At 45.1% G+C, this 14705-nt stretch overlaps 1 protein-coding gene across 1 annotated transcript; it reads left to right on the top strand.

Annotated features, from left to right (window-relative positions):
- Nucleotides 1–12088: 12088 nt before the first annotated feature.
- On the top strand, nucleotides 12089–14705 carry LOC136539391 (uncharacterized). The gene is made up of 5 exons (XM_066531349.1): nucleotides 12089–12319; nucleotides 12717–12968; nucleotides 13067–13210; nucleotides 13295–14020; nucleotides 14266–14705. Exons 1-5 carry the CDS (start codon nucleotides 12188–12190, stop codon nucleotides 14509–14511), a joined length of 1500 nt encoding a protein of 499 aa, XP_066387446.1. The 5' UTR covers nucleotides 12089–12187; the 3' UTR covers nucleotides 14512–14705.

Here is a 14705-nt window from a genome sequence, read left to right as displayed (position 1 = left end):
TCTAAAAAAACAAGCGTAACCCAAAAGTAGATCGAGACAAAGACAAATATGTAATGTAAAGTATATGGAGACACGGAATTGTTTTACCAAAGTTCGAGTTTCCACTTTGAACCCTACGTCTTTGTTGAGAAAGCCATGATCGATCAGTTGTGATCAAGCTCTAGTCAGATTGCTCTCAACTATTTTCCCCGCCGAGGTCAAGGGCTATGGATACTATCAATACTTCTAAAAAAGATGAGATAAAAGATTAAAAAGTATTATGATAACACATTAACATTATTAACAATATATCAAAATAAAGTTTGCCAGTTAATCATGATTTTAATTCTATCTATTTTCAATTTCAAACATGATATTCCTCGATCTACATCCAAACGTAGACATACTTATAAATTATTATTATGGCTAACCATGTTTTTTGGAAAAAGAAGAAGAAGAAGACCACCAAATTAGAAATATATATCATGTGACAATTAGGTCCATCTATCTCACCTATTAGGAAATAGATTATGGCCCTATTAATTTATTTTAGACTTTGAGACCAGTTCAATTGATTTCTTTTTATGGATCGGATCAACTGCATAATGGATTTTATAAAAAAAAACTGCATAATGATCGATCTGGCCCATTACCACCCCAACCGTAGTCCATAGACGACCTTCGTCTCCTTGACACGTGTAACCTCCCTGCAGGTCGGCAGCATGTAACCTCCCGGCAGGCAGGAGCATGACGGCCTCCCCCAATCGAGATTTTTTTTATTTTTAACACATTTTTTAAACTATTTTTAAAACCGACACTGTTTAGTTTTTTTTCAAAACAAACACTTTTGGATGCGGCTGTTTGCATGGCGTGGCTAATTCACGCTGTCGCGCCACGCACGGAGGCGCGGTAGGGGACAGTCAATGGCTATGATGACCGCTAACATGGCAGGTCTGACGCGCCACCCGTCACGGCGCGGCGGGCCTGCCGAGCCACGCATCACGGCGCGGGGCTGCCGCGCCACGCATCACCACGTCGACCCTTGTACCTGGCCTTGCTTCCCTTTCTCTCTCTGTCTCACTCGACCACCACCACATCATGCCCCGCCCAACGCGCCCCGCCACACCATGCCCCGCCGCGCCGTGCCCAGCATGGCCGTGCCCGACGCGCCACGTCGTGCCGCGCCACACCGCCACCACGCCGCGCCTGCCGCGGCCATGGCTGCCCCGCCCGCCGTGACCCCGGGCTAAGCGCCCCCCCCCCCCCCCCCGCCGTGTGCCAGTCCTCCCTGACTCCATCTCCATCTCCCCCTATCTCAGTACCTCCCTTACTGCCACTGTCGCCCCTCCATCTCCACACTATCGCACGCCGCCCATCCCCATCGTCGTCCTCTAGAAGGGGGGATTGCCGTCGGTCGGCCGGCCATTGCCGCCGCCCTCCAGAAGTAGGCCGCTATCGACCGGCCATTGCCGCCGGCGGCCATCTCCTTTCCATTGGTGGATTATGGTGACTCATAATCTTTATCGAGGTAATGCTCTTCTACATCTTTGTCAATTTTTTTGTTAGGGTTAGGATTCAAATTTAGTTTGACTGGATAGAGATTTATAAAATTAGTTAGCAAAAATATTTAATGAAGTTAGTAAATATAAGTTATGTATAGTTTTGTAGTTAGTTTTGCAGTTAGCTAGATTACTTAAACAAGGAGGAGGACTACGATGAGATTGGGATGTCTCAGCTTGGTGATGCACCATTTCCTACACAGTTCGACGAACAGGTATTTGAAACAATCCTTCGCCATATACGTCACAATTACTTAAACATTGTAAGTAACGATGCCTATATTGTAATTGCAGGGTCCTTGTTACACTCAGCAGTACCACCGGGTGTACCTCCAGCGAGACCGTATCGACGTTGGGTTCACTCCTAACGTGCTGCCTTCACGTCCGAAGAGGCAGCGACGTCTGCGGTACCCATATACTCCTGGGTCATAGGAGTTCTTTAGGATGACATGACGCACTTGTACTTGAACACCCATATACTGATGGAACATGTAGTATATCGAGTAATGTCGAACTTATGTATTGATGAACTTGTGTCATAGTTATGACTTGCTGAACTTATGTCAAACAGTGGTATTGTCGAACTTACGATGAACTTGGGATGTGTACAAGTTAGTATTGCTGAACTTGTGTATTGATTGTCTCGTGCACTTAACCTTCCTGTTGACATATTCGTTAAACCGACACGGCGACATAACAGAAGTGCCTTGTTCCTTTTGCTGCCGCTTTGACCGCCGCGCCATGGCTGGGGGCGCGTCAGCCTTGCCGCGCCATGGCTACTGGTACATCAGCCTTGTCGTGTCATGGACGGTGGCGCGACAAACCCATGTTGGGCGCTGGCTGGACTCCCTTCTGAGCGCATCAACAACATCAAGATTTTGATGCATATAATTTAAGGGGTTTCGAAACATCGCAATGGTGAGAACAATTTTTTATTTATCTTTTTTTAATACAACAAAGCATAGATATGACACAAGGTCATTAGTGATTGGTACAGTCTTCTAAAATAATGTTTGTACAAGATGGGCACCAAACTAAGACCCAAAATTAATACCCGAATGTCTGACAGTGACAAAAGCAAAAAGCATTATTTACCGAGAACGTAACAAATACATGCAAATTGCAGCATTGTAATACCATTTTTTGTGGTGAAAGTTTTATGAGATAACACAATGTCCGTTACAAAAATTAAACAGTGTTTGTTATATGGGTACAATACATAAATAGTTCAAATGAAACACAATGCAACACCAAAAAAGTTCTACTACAATACAAATACCAAATCTAAAACATTGAACTAGCACACCTGTATCAATCCTCAGTCTGAAACATACTAAGTAAGCAACTCGTCATCCAAGTACCAGTCCTCTATCACAACCTCCTTGTTGTGGCTAGGCTCACCTGCATTGCCCTGATCTGCCTGTCGCCTATAGTAAGCTACCTCCGCTTCACCTACGGCCTCTGTGGCCTGAGTCAAAAACAGGTCCTCCTCCGTCTAGCTCATGTGGTTAGGCTCACCTGCATTGTCTTGATCTATCTATTGCCTATAGTAAGCGGCCTCCGCTTCATCTGTGGCCTAAGTGAAGAACGCGTCGTCATCCTCCTCCGCCTGCAAGCCGGCCTCTGCTAGAGCGATGAGCTCGCTCAGTCTACCAATGTTGTTCTTAGCCTCCTCTGCCTACAAGCCCGCCTTAGCAAGAGCGATGAGATCGCTCAACCTGGCAGTGTTGTCTTCATCCTTGTTCTCCTCATCAGACAATACAATCGAAGATTGAACGGTGCGACCAGCTCGCGTTCTGTGCTCATGTAACTTCTTTTCCTCAAATCTTGCACGGGCCACCTCTACGGTATGGTCCTCGCTACATCCAATCCCTTCATATATGAAATGCAATAAGTTAGCAACGCGATTATATTACATTTAAAAGCAGGCAATGAAAATAACAAGGCTTCCAATGACTCACAGGCCCACAATGCAACAACATGGTCGTTCAAGACCTGCATCCAGTATTCGCCTAAACAGGTTAAACAGCCATTTAAACGGCCACTAAACGGTAAATGGTGATAAACTGTTTTGTTTAGGGGGTAAACAGAAATTAAACGGTTGACCGTTTAAACGGTCAAAAACGAGAAAAAATGGTATAAACGGCCTAAACAAAACGGAGATAAACAATATTAAACAGGCTAAACAGTTGTTTAAATGACTGTTTATGCCAACACGAGGTAAATCTAGTTCAGTTTTGTATGGATCAATTTATATACTTAAGTTTATTATATTTATAAATGTGTACACTTATGTTACATGCATAAATATATATATTTGGTTCTTTTCACATACATAAATATATATACATACCAAAATAATTGATTTTTACTCGGATAAATATGTATAAATACTATAATACTTAATTTTTTTACATGCACATATATAATTATATGTATTTTTTTAAAGTACAAAACCGTTTAGACCGTTTAACTTCGTTTAAACACCGTGCAAACAGCCTAAACGCTAAACGAAGGGCGACCGTATAAAGACTGTTTATCGTTTAGGAAAACATTGCCTGCATCTGTACTCTTTTCTCCTCCCTTGTCTCCTTCCTTGCCCTCTCCTCCTCTAACATCCTCCGTCTCTACAATCCCCATTTGTCAAGCCCAACATTGATCGGGTTACGAATACCGCACTGTCAACCATATGACCGCAATAATGGCCTATTTCAAGTTCCGAAGGGACTAGACCGTAGTTGGATTTAATACCACATTCGCACTTGACTGAAGGTGCTTTGTAAATTAATATTTCTTTCTTCTTTTCCTTTGTCTTTGTTGGCTCCGGCCATTGATTCTTAGGACCGTAGAGCCACTCATTGAAATGACACTTCGTAAATCCATAACGCTACAAGAGAATATATTAGTACACCCACACATATAGAGATAAATATTTAAATAAATACACTTTCCACTTACTTCGTATTTGTTCGGACACACAAATTCCAATGTATTCTCAGGGTTTATCACAGCTCGATCTTCGTATTCGCACAAAGGAGGTTCCTCAAGTCGTCTAACTGCGGCTAGGTGCTTCTCTTTAGCCGTCATTGGCGGGGGTTAGGGGGTGGAACCCACCGTTGGAAGTGCTCACGTGGATGTCTCCCTCTACACCAATCATCGAAAAAGAGGTACCTAAGGTCAAACTTATCTGCACCGTCGATCCACTGAAAGAAAAAGCACCTCTCATGGGCCTACATAACAAGATTCCAATAAAATATTAGTAGCCTACCTACATAAATGAAGAAAAAAAGATAGTGAAAATAATTACTTACATTAAAACGACTGCATGTGTAGAAGCAACGCGCCGCTGTGTTTGGATGTCTCGATTGAAACACGTCGGCCGGAAAACCACAGTCGCAGTTAGGGACAGGAAGTTCAGGAGGGACGGGGGCATCTTTGCTAGACGCATCGGGGTATAATTCTCGAGGACGGCCCCGTTTTTGTCAAAACTCCTCCCGATACATTTCTTGCATCTAACAAAATGGTTGTAATTTAACAAACAAAAATAAAAACATCACAAATTAATGTCAATGAGAACCATTTGCATTACAACAAATAAAATATAACCTACACTTTGGTATAAACTCTATCTTAGATGCAAACAAGAAAACTATATAAAAACTATACTTTGGTCAGTAAAAAATAAAATTTGGTACATCAACGACCATATATTGATTCACATCTAAAAGTTGAGATGCAAACTCAAACAAGCAAAATTCATATAAAAATTGACCTTAGAATATATGGTAATCCTAATTTTAACTAACCAATTAACCTTAACATTGGCAATCATAATCATAATCCTTTAATACAACGTTCTAACGAACTCATATTTTTCTCCATACCCTAACTACTCATTCAAATCATTTGATCTACCGTGGAGGCTGAGGAGGAGCTTCATTACCTTGACAAAGGCCGAGGAGGAGCTTCGGGGAAAGTAGGGAGGGGGTCGGCAAGGGAGGGAAATTTGGCGGCCGACCGTGGGGAACCGGGAGGCAATGGCGCGGCAGTGCGGGCTGGGAGGCACGGCGGCGGGGGCTGGGTGGCACGGAGGTGGCTGCTGTCAGGCGCGGAGTGAAACAGAGTGATGAGGACATCGCCAAGATGGAGTCGAGGATGACTCCAATTCGAGAAGGGGAGGATGATGAGGACATTGCCACGCTGGACACACCGACGCCATGGTCTTCCCCAAGTTGCAATTCGTTCCCAACTCAGCTGCCACGTCCCCTCGGATTCAGCAGACACGTCGTCACTGTTTCGGTCATAATTTTCTCATACGACATCAAAACGGGCCGTTCTTGGATGCGTTGGAAAGGGGACGATGACGCCATCATTTTGGATCTGGTCCCAGCTCCAGAAAGTTCGTGGATCATTCTGTGTGACCATGGCAAGGTGCTGCGTCACCTATTTGGGCCAACTTGGCCATGTATCGTGTCGGGCCTTAAGCCCAAGTTGTGGGCGCCCAACCCCTGGCCGTCCCCAACCCTAGGTCAAGTCTTAGACTATAAACACAGCCGCCGCCGCTGCTACACAATTGGGTTTTGTTTAGAGTTTAGTTTTCCATCGAGAAACTGAATCGTTCATTGTAACTGTGATGACAAATCCTTTTGCAGTGATCCAGGGCCCCCGTTCTTGATCTCCTCCACTGTGTCGATTAGTCCTTTGGAACCGAGTTCTTGAATCCTCTATTGATATTCGCGTCATTCATATTTGCAATTTCAGATTGCGTGTTTTACCTTCTTGCTTGTGCTCTTCGATTCGCTTGCAGGAAAAGCCTTCTTGGCGAGGTCAATCAAGTTGTGCTTGGTTGATAACCAACGGAGCAGTGGTGTAACGGTTGCAGGGTTCGAATCGTGTCTGATTTGAAGCCGGATCGCCAACGTCGAGATCTCCACAAATCGAACTTACCAGCTACCTCTCGGAAGATCGGGCCTGTACTCATCAATTGGAGCAACGCCCTCCACCTTATCGTGCTGATGATGAAGATGCAGATGCTTTCGGTGATGAAGATGCGTATGCTGACGGTGGTGCCCGTTGCCGCCTCAACTTCAATCGTCGCAGTATGGCAGGTAATAATCATGGTAATAATGATCCTTTTGCTAAAATTAAATTTAGTCTACCTCCTTTTGCTGGTAATGTTGATCCAGAGGCATATTTAGATTGGGAGCTTGCTGTTCAACAAAAATTTGATTCTCATAATGTTCCTGCTGAGCATAGAGTTAGACTTGCTACTAGTGAGTTTACTAATTTTGCTTTGTTCTGGTGGAGTGATCTTTGCAATGCCAATAATGCTGCTACTGTGCCACAAACTTGGAATGTTTTAAAGCAACGTATGACATCTCGTTTTGTTCCTCCTTATTACCAACGTGATTTACGTTTGAAACTACAAACTTTAAAACAAGGTGATAAAGGAGTGGAAGCATACTATCAAGAATTGCTTATTGGTTTAGCACGTTGTGGTATAAATGAAGATGATCATGATGCTAGTGCTAGATTTTTTGGTGGTTTAAACCATGATATATAGAACATACTTGATTACAAAGAATGGCGCAATTTTTCCCAATTGTATCATCTTGCTATTAAGGCAGAACGAGAAGTACAGGGACGCAAACAACACCAGCCTTTCAGGTCTAACAATGGGAGGAATTTTCAGCAGCGTTCTGAGCCAGAGACGCCCAAGCTTCCTGTTGCACCATAGCCATCTACACCTCTATTTTCTTCCGGGGTAAGTAAATTGTCTAATGTGCAGTTTCCACAGCTGAAGAAAGGTGGCACTCCGGGTGCTTCTACTAGCTCCTCCTCGTCTAGCTCTAAAATCATTTGCCACCGATGCAAAGGCATGGGACATGTCATGAAGGAATGCCCCAGTCGTCGCGCTTTCATTGCTACCGAGGATGGATATGTAAGTGCTAGTGATGTTGAAGATGATTTAGCCCTTGCTGCTAACATTGATGCAGATCCCACCGAGGGCGATCAAGACAAGGAGGCCATCACCATTGACTCCGTGGCTGCTGCCGCGGACTACCCTAGCCTACTTGTGCAGCGTGTGTTGAGTACACATGTGGGACATGAAGAAGAGATGAAGATCCAACGCCACAATTTGTTCCACATGTATCTCATTGTGCAGGGTTGTCGTGTTCTCACTATCATTGATAGCAGGAGTTGCAACAACTTGGTGAGTTCAGATTTGGTTGACAAGCTTGGCTTGACCACACGACAACATTAGTATCCATATAAACTTCAATGGTTCAATAATAGTGGTAAGACTAAGGTAACTAAATTAGCACGCATTAGCTTTTTCACAGGCTCTTATCATGATACTGCTGATTTTGTTGTTGTCCCTATGCAAGCTTGCTCCATTTTGTTAGGTCGCCTATGGGAATTTGATAATGATGCTTTACACCATGGTAGAACTAATACATACACTATCATACATAAGGACAAGAAAATTACATTGCTGCCTTTGTCTCCTACGGATATTATTAAACATGCTAATGAGATCAAAAATAAACCTCCAACAGACATTGCTAAACATAATGGGATTAAGTTAAAAGGAGGTGCTTTTCTTGCTACAACTTCTACTACTGCTGAGTTATGTGATAATCCTGATGCACCATGTTATACTATGTTTTGTCAACCTTTTATGTCTGGTGCATTGCCTGCTGTCACTAACCTTTTGTAGGAGTTCGTTGATGATGGGATGGAGTCGAGGACGACTCCAATTCTAGAAGGAGGGGATGATGAGGACATCGCCAAGATGGAGTCGAGGACGACTCCAATTTGAGAAGGGGAGGATGAGGAGGACATCGCCACGCTGGACACACCGACGCCATGGTCTTCCCCAAGTTGCAATTCGTTCCCAACTCAGCTACCACGTCACCCTCGGATTCAGCAGACACGTCGTCACTGTTTCGGTCATAACTTTCTCATACGACATCGAAACGGGCCGTTCTTAGATGCGTTGGAAAGGGGACGACGACGCCGTCGTTTTGGATCTGGTCCCAGCTCCAGAAGGTCCGTGGATCATTCTGTGTGACCATGGCAAGGTGCTGCGTCACCTATTTGGGCCAACTTGGCCATGTATCGTGTCGGGCCTTAAGCCCAAGTTGTGGGCGCCCAACCCCTGGCCGTCCCCAACCCTAGGTCGAGTCTTAGACTATAAACACAGCCACCGCTGCTGCTACACAATTGGGTTTTGTTTAGAGTTTAGTTTTCTATCGAGAAACTGAATCGTTCATTGTAACTGTGGTGACAAATCCTTTTACAGTGATCCAGGGCCCCCGTTCTTGATCTCCTCCACTGTGTCGATTAGTCCTTTGGAACCAAGTTCTTGAATCCTCTATTGATATTCGTGTCATTCATATTTGCAATTTCAGATTGCGTGTTTTACCTTCTTGCTTGTGCTCTTCGATTCACTTGCAGGAAAAGCCTTCTTGGCGAGGTCAATCAAGTTGTGCTTGGTTGATAACCAACGGAGCAGTGGTGTAACGGTTGCAGGGTTTGAATCGTGTCTGATTTGAAGCCAGATCGCCAACGTCGAGATCTCCACAAATCGAACTTACCGGCTACCTCTCGGAAGATCAGGCCTGTACTCATCAATTGGAGCAACGCCCTCCACCTTATCGTGCTGATGATGAAGATGCGGATGCTTTTGGTGATGAAGATGCGTATGCTGACGGTGGTGCCCGTCGCCGCCTCAACTTCAATCATCGCGGTATGGCAGGTAATAATCATGGTAATAATGATCCTTTTGCTAAAATTAAATTTAGTCTACCTCCTTTTGCTGGTAATGTTGATCCAGAGGCATATTTAGATTGGGAGCTTGCTGTTCAACAAAAATTTGATTCTCATAATGTTCCTGCTGAGCATAGAGTTAGACTTGCTACTAGTGAGTTTACTAATTTTGCTTTGTTCTGATGGAGTGATCTTTGCAATGCCAATAATGCTGCTGCTGTGCCACAAACTTGGAATGTTTTAAAGCAACGTATGACATCTCGTTTTGTTCCTCCTTATTACTAACGTGATTTATGTTTGAAACTACAAACTTTAAAACAAGGTGATAAATGAGTGGAAGCATACTATCAAGAATTGCTTATTGGTTTAGCACGTTGTGGTATAAATGAAGATGATCATGATGCTAGTGCTAGATTTTTTGGTGGTTTAAACCATGATATACAGAACATACTTGATTACAAAGAATGGCGTAATTTTTCCCAATTGTATCATCTTGCTATTAAGGCAGAACGAGAAGTACAGGGACGCCAACAACACCAGCCTTTCAGGTCTAACAATGGGAGGAATTTTCAGCAGTGTTCCGAGCCGGAGACGCCCAAGCTTCCTGTTGCAACACAGCCATCTACACCTCTATTTTCTTCTGGGGTAAGTAAATTGTCTAATGTGCAGTTTCCATAGCTAAAGAAAGGTGGCACTCCGGGTGCTTCTACTAGCTCCTCCTCGTCTAGCTCTAAAATCATTTGCCACCGATGCAAAGGCATGGGACATGTCATGAAGGAATGCCCCAGTCGTCGCGCTTTCATTGCTACCGAGGATGGATATGTAAGTGCTAGTGATGTTGAAGATGATTTAGCCCTTGCTGCTAACATTGATGCAGATCCCACCGAGGGCGATCAAGACAAGAAGGCCATCACCATTGACTCTGTGGCTACTACCGCGGACTACCCTAGCCTACTTGTGCAGCGTGTGTTGAGTACACATGTGGGACATGAAGAAGAGATGAAGATCCAACGCTACAATTTGTTCCACATGTATCTCATTGTGCAGGGTTGTCGTGTTCTCACTATCATTGATAGCAGGAGTTGTAACAACTTGGTGAGTTTAGATTTGGTTGACAAGCTTGGCTTGACCACACGACAACATTTGTATCCATATAAACTTCAATGGTTCAATAATAGTGGTAAGACTAAGGTAACTAAATTAGCACGCATTAGCTTTTTCACAGGCTCTTATCATGATACTGCTGATTTTGATGTTGTCCCTATGCAAGCTTGCTCCATTTTGTTAGGTCGCCTATGGGAATTTGATAATGATGCTTTACACCATGGTAGAACTAATATATACACTATCATACATAAGGACAAGAAAATTACATTGCTGCCTTTGTCTCCTACGGATATTATTAAACATGCTAATGAGATCAAAAATAAACCTCCAACAGACATTACTAAACATAATGGGATTAAGTTAAAAGGAGGTGCTTTTCTTGCTACAACTTCTGCTACTGTTGAGTTATGTGATAATCCTGATGCACCATGTTATACTATGTTTTGTCAACCTTTTATGTCTGGTGCATTGCCTGCTGTCACTAACCTTTTGTAGGAGTTCGTTGATGATGGGATGGAGTCGAGGACGACTCCAATTCTAGAAGGAGGGGATGATGAGGACATCGCCAAGATGGAGTCGAGGACGACTCCAATTCGAGAAGGGGAGGATGATGAGGACATCGCCACGCTGGACACACTGACGCCATGGTCTTCCCCAAGTTGCAATTTGTTCCCAACTCTGCTGCCACGTCACCCTCGGATTCAGCAGACACGTCGTCACTGTTTCGGTCATAACTTTCTCATACGACATCGAAACGGGCCGTTCTTGGATGCGTTGGAAAGGGGACGACGACGCCGTCGTTTTGGATCTGGTCCCAGCTCCAGAAGGTCCGTGGATCATTCTGTGTGACCATGGCAAGGTGCTGCGTCACCTATTTGGGCCAACTTGGCTATGTATCGTGTCGGGTCTTAAGCCCAAGTTGTGGGCGCCCAACCCCTGGCCATCCCCAACCCTAGGTCGAGTCTTAGACTATAAACACAGCCGCCGCCGCTGCTACACAATTGGGTTTTGTTTAGAGTTTAGTTTTCTATCGAGAAACTGAATCGTTCATTATAACTGTGGTGACAAATCCTTTTACAGTGATCTAGGGCCCCCGTTCTTGATCTCCTCCACTGTGTCGATTAGTCCTTTGGAACCGAGTTCTTGAATCCTCTATTGATATTCGTGTCATTCATATTTGCAATTTCAGATTGCGTGTTTTACCTTCTTGCTTGTGCTCTTCGATTCGCTTGCAGGAAAAGCCTTCTTGGCGAGGTCAATCAAGTTGTGCTTGGTTGATAACCAACGGAGCAGTGGTGTAACGGTTGCAGGGTTCGAATCGTGTCTAATTTGAAGCCGGATCGCCAACGTCGAGATCTCCACAAATCAAACTTACCGGCTACCTCTCGGAAGATCGGGCCTATACTCATCACAGAGAGGGAGGAAATGGACTGGGCCGCGGGCCTCTATTTGGCTCTGCCGCGTGCGTCACAGACGCGCCCGATCGGTGGCGTGGAAGGCCTGCCACGTCAGCGACCAGCGGAGCGGAACGTTGCCACGTATGCACCATGGCATGCAAACAGGCGCGTCTAAATAAGTTAGTTTTGAAAAAAAAATTAAACAGTGACAGTTTTAAAAATGTGTTAAAGATAAAAAAAAAATCCCCAATCCACACCGCGTACCGCAGCTTCCTTCGTTTCACCCCTATCCTCGGCCCCTTTCGCTTCTCGAGGACTCGTGCTGCTCGCCTTCACCCGTTCACCGCACAAGCCCAACACCGTCTCGTCACCATGCGCCGCCCGTGGAGGCACCCGGGCCCAGGGGCCGCCGTCGCGGCGCGCCACGGCGCCGCGGACCTCTGCCTCCGCGAGGTCGGAGACCTCCTGCCACGACGCTTCGCCCGCCGCGCGGCCGGTTCCGAGGTCAGTTCCCCCCTGCCTTCTGTAGGTCCGTTCCTTCTCCGCACTGTGCCCTTTCAATCCCCCGTCGCTCCCGCATCTCGATCCGTGTCGCGGGGGCGGATCGGCGCGCGCAGCGATCGGGCTGGACGGCCGGTGTGTTCAATGGCGTGGCGTGGTCTCGGGCCCGGGCCGCGTGGCGCTAATTGGGGGCGTGCTGAGTTCCATTTAGCTGGGGAGCGTTGCGTGGTGCCGGTTGATGTGATTTCCGTGTTGCGTAGGTGTTTGGTTGACGTATTGGATTGGTTATTTGCCCTATTAGAGTGTTCAACAGGACAGTCGGAATCACAACAAATTAATCAAAGTTAGTGAATACTGGATGCATTTGTTGTGGGTTGCTGATGGAATTACCTCTTTACAGGACCTTGTGATGCGGCTTCAGATTCATCGGAAGCTTGACAGGCACACGGGCTGTGTCAACACAGTGAGCTTCAATGAGGTCGGTGACACCCTCATATCGGGGTCCGATGACCAGAGGGTGATGCTGTGGGACTGGGACACCGGGACCGTCAAATTAGAGTTTCATTCAGGACATGGCGGCAATGTGTTCCAGGCACGGTTCATGCCCTGCTCAGATGATCAGACAATTGTCACTTGTGCTGCCGATGGCGAGGTTGGTTTCTTAGCTCCTTGCTTTCTTGTTCAACTTTTAGTTGATCGTATTCACCGTCTCAGTTTTCATCAGCTGTGATGCTCTTGTGCCTCTACCAGGTGAGGCTTGCCAAGATACAGGATGGTGGTGACGTCTCCACAACATTGCTTGGTGAACATGGGGGAAGGGCTCACAATTTGGCTATAGAGCCCGGTAGCCCTTATATCTTCTACAGCTGTGGTGAGGATGGCCTTGTTCAACAAGTAAGCCATTAAACACGTGCAGTACTCAGGTGCTTGTAAACTGAACTATAACCAAGTTTAATTAGCCATTTATTTCTTGTGCAGTTTGATCTCAGAACAAACACGGCCTCAAAACTATTTCTTTGCCGAAGCTCCTTCATTAAATCACTATCCTCAACTCGTGTCCAACTAAATGCGATTACAATAGATCCGAGGAACCCAAATCTTTTTGCTGTTGGAGGAAGCAATGCATATGCTCGTGTATATGACATCCGCAAGTGCAGGTGGGATGGATCATCTGATTTCGGTCGCACATCTGACTGCTATTGCCCACCACATCTTGTTGATGATAAGAGTGTTGGCATAACAGGGTTAGCGTTCTCTCACCTGAGTGAGTTGCTTGTATCGTACAATGAAGAGAATATTTATCTATTCCCTAAAAATGGAGGGCTGGGATCTGACCCCAAAAAATCTGTTAAGATTGGAGCAAATGAAGGGTGCAAATCAACAATGTCAGCATCTGGACATGATGTTTCTCAACCTGCACCTCAGGTATATGTCGGTCATCGCAATTGTGAAACTGTGAAGCGTGTGTCTTTCATTGGGCCAAATGATGAATACGTTGCTAGTGGGTCAGACTGTGGTCGGATGTTTATTTGGAGAAAGAGAGATGGGAAGTTTTTACGAGCCATGGAGGGTGATGAGTGCATTGTAAATTGCATTGAGCCTCATCCTCATGCTATGACAATTGCGAGCAGTGGAATTGATAATGATGTAAAAGTTTGGACTCCCTCTGCGATTGAGCGGGCACCTGTGGTAAATGTTGATGAGGTAATATCTCCTGGCCATCTATGTCCCCTTACATCTCAACCTTTGGCCAACCTTTATTCTCCGCATAGTGGAGAAACTGTAGCAATCCGTTGTTCAGGATGCCATATTTATTGATCTGGTGGAGACATTTGCACATCACTACTTTCTCCATGATTTCGTCTTTCCAGTTCAGCATCATCCATTTTTTGTTTGATATTTGAAATTTAAACATTTACAATTTATTGAGTACCTCCCTTGTTTGGCAGCTCCAGTCTAGACCTCGCAAGAGAAGAGCCAAGTTCTGGCGCTTTGACTTACCAGATCTGTTGATCCAACACATACTGGTATCAGAACATAGGCAACGATCAGCTGAAGAAGATTCATCAGAGGACCATGAGGACAACACAGGATTACTTAATCTAGTGCTACGGGCTGCAGTTGGAGGTGTGTCATCTGATGATGATGATGATGATGACGATGATGATGAAGAGACCTCTGATGCCTCTGAATAGTGTTGAGTTAAGCGATCTATTGTCCACCTTTCAGGGCCGTTTCAAAATTGTAAATATACAGTAATAAGTTATCGCGCTTTCATGGATGATATAACAGAACAACTATGATTTAGTAGCTTGTCATTTCTATGTTATAAGTATGATTTTAGTGGGCTATTTTAATGAAAAAATTGGACTAACCAAATTGTGTGCTA

This window comes from Miscanthus floridulus, chromosome 2 (assembly GCF_019320115.1).
Source record: "Miscanthus floridulus cultivar M001 chromosome 2, ASM1932011v1, whole genome shotgun sequence".
Taxonomy (NCBI): domain Eukaryota; kingdom Viridiplantae; phylum Streptophyta; class Magnoliopsida; order Poales; family Poaceae; genus Miscanthus; species Miscanthus floridulus.
This window is presented reverse-complemented; position numbering and strand designations above follow the sequence as displayed.

What these genes read in the sequence shown, in the direction of transcription:
- LOC136539391 (XM_066531349.1), top strand. Translation starts at nt 12,188, where the DNA reads ATGCGCCGCCCGTGGAGGCACCCGGGCCCAGGGGCCGCCGTCGCGGCG. An exon ending in CTTGTGCTGCCGATGGCGAG is followed by an intron (nt 12,969 to 13,066) that starts GTTGGTTTCTTA and finishes TGCCTCTACCAG; the next exon opens with GTGAGGCTTGCCAAGATACA. An exon ending in AGGATGGCCTTGTTCAACAA is followed by an intron (nt 13,211 to 13,294) that starts GTAAGCCATTAA and finishes TTTCTTGTGCAG; the next exon opens with TTTGATCTCAGAACAAACAC.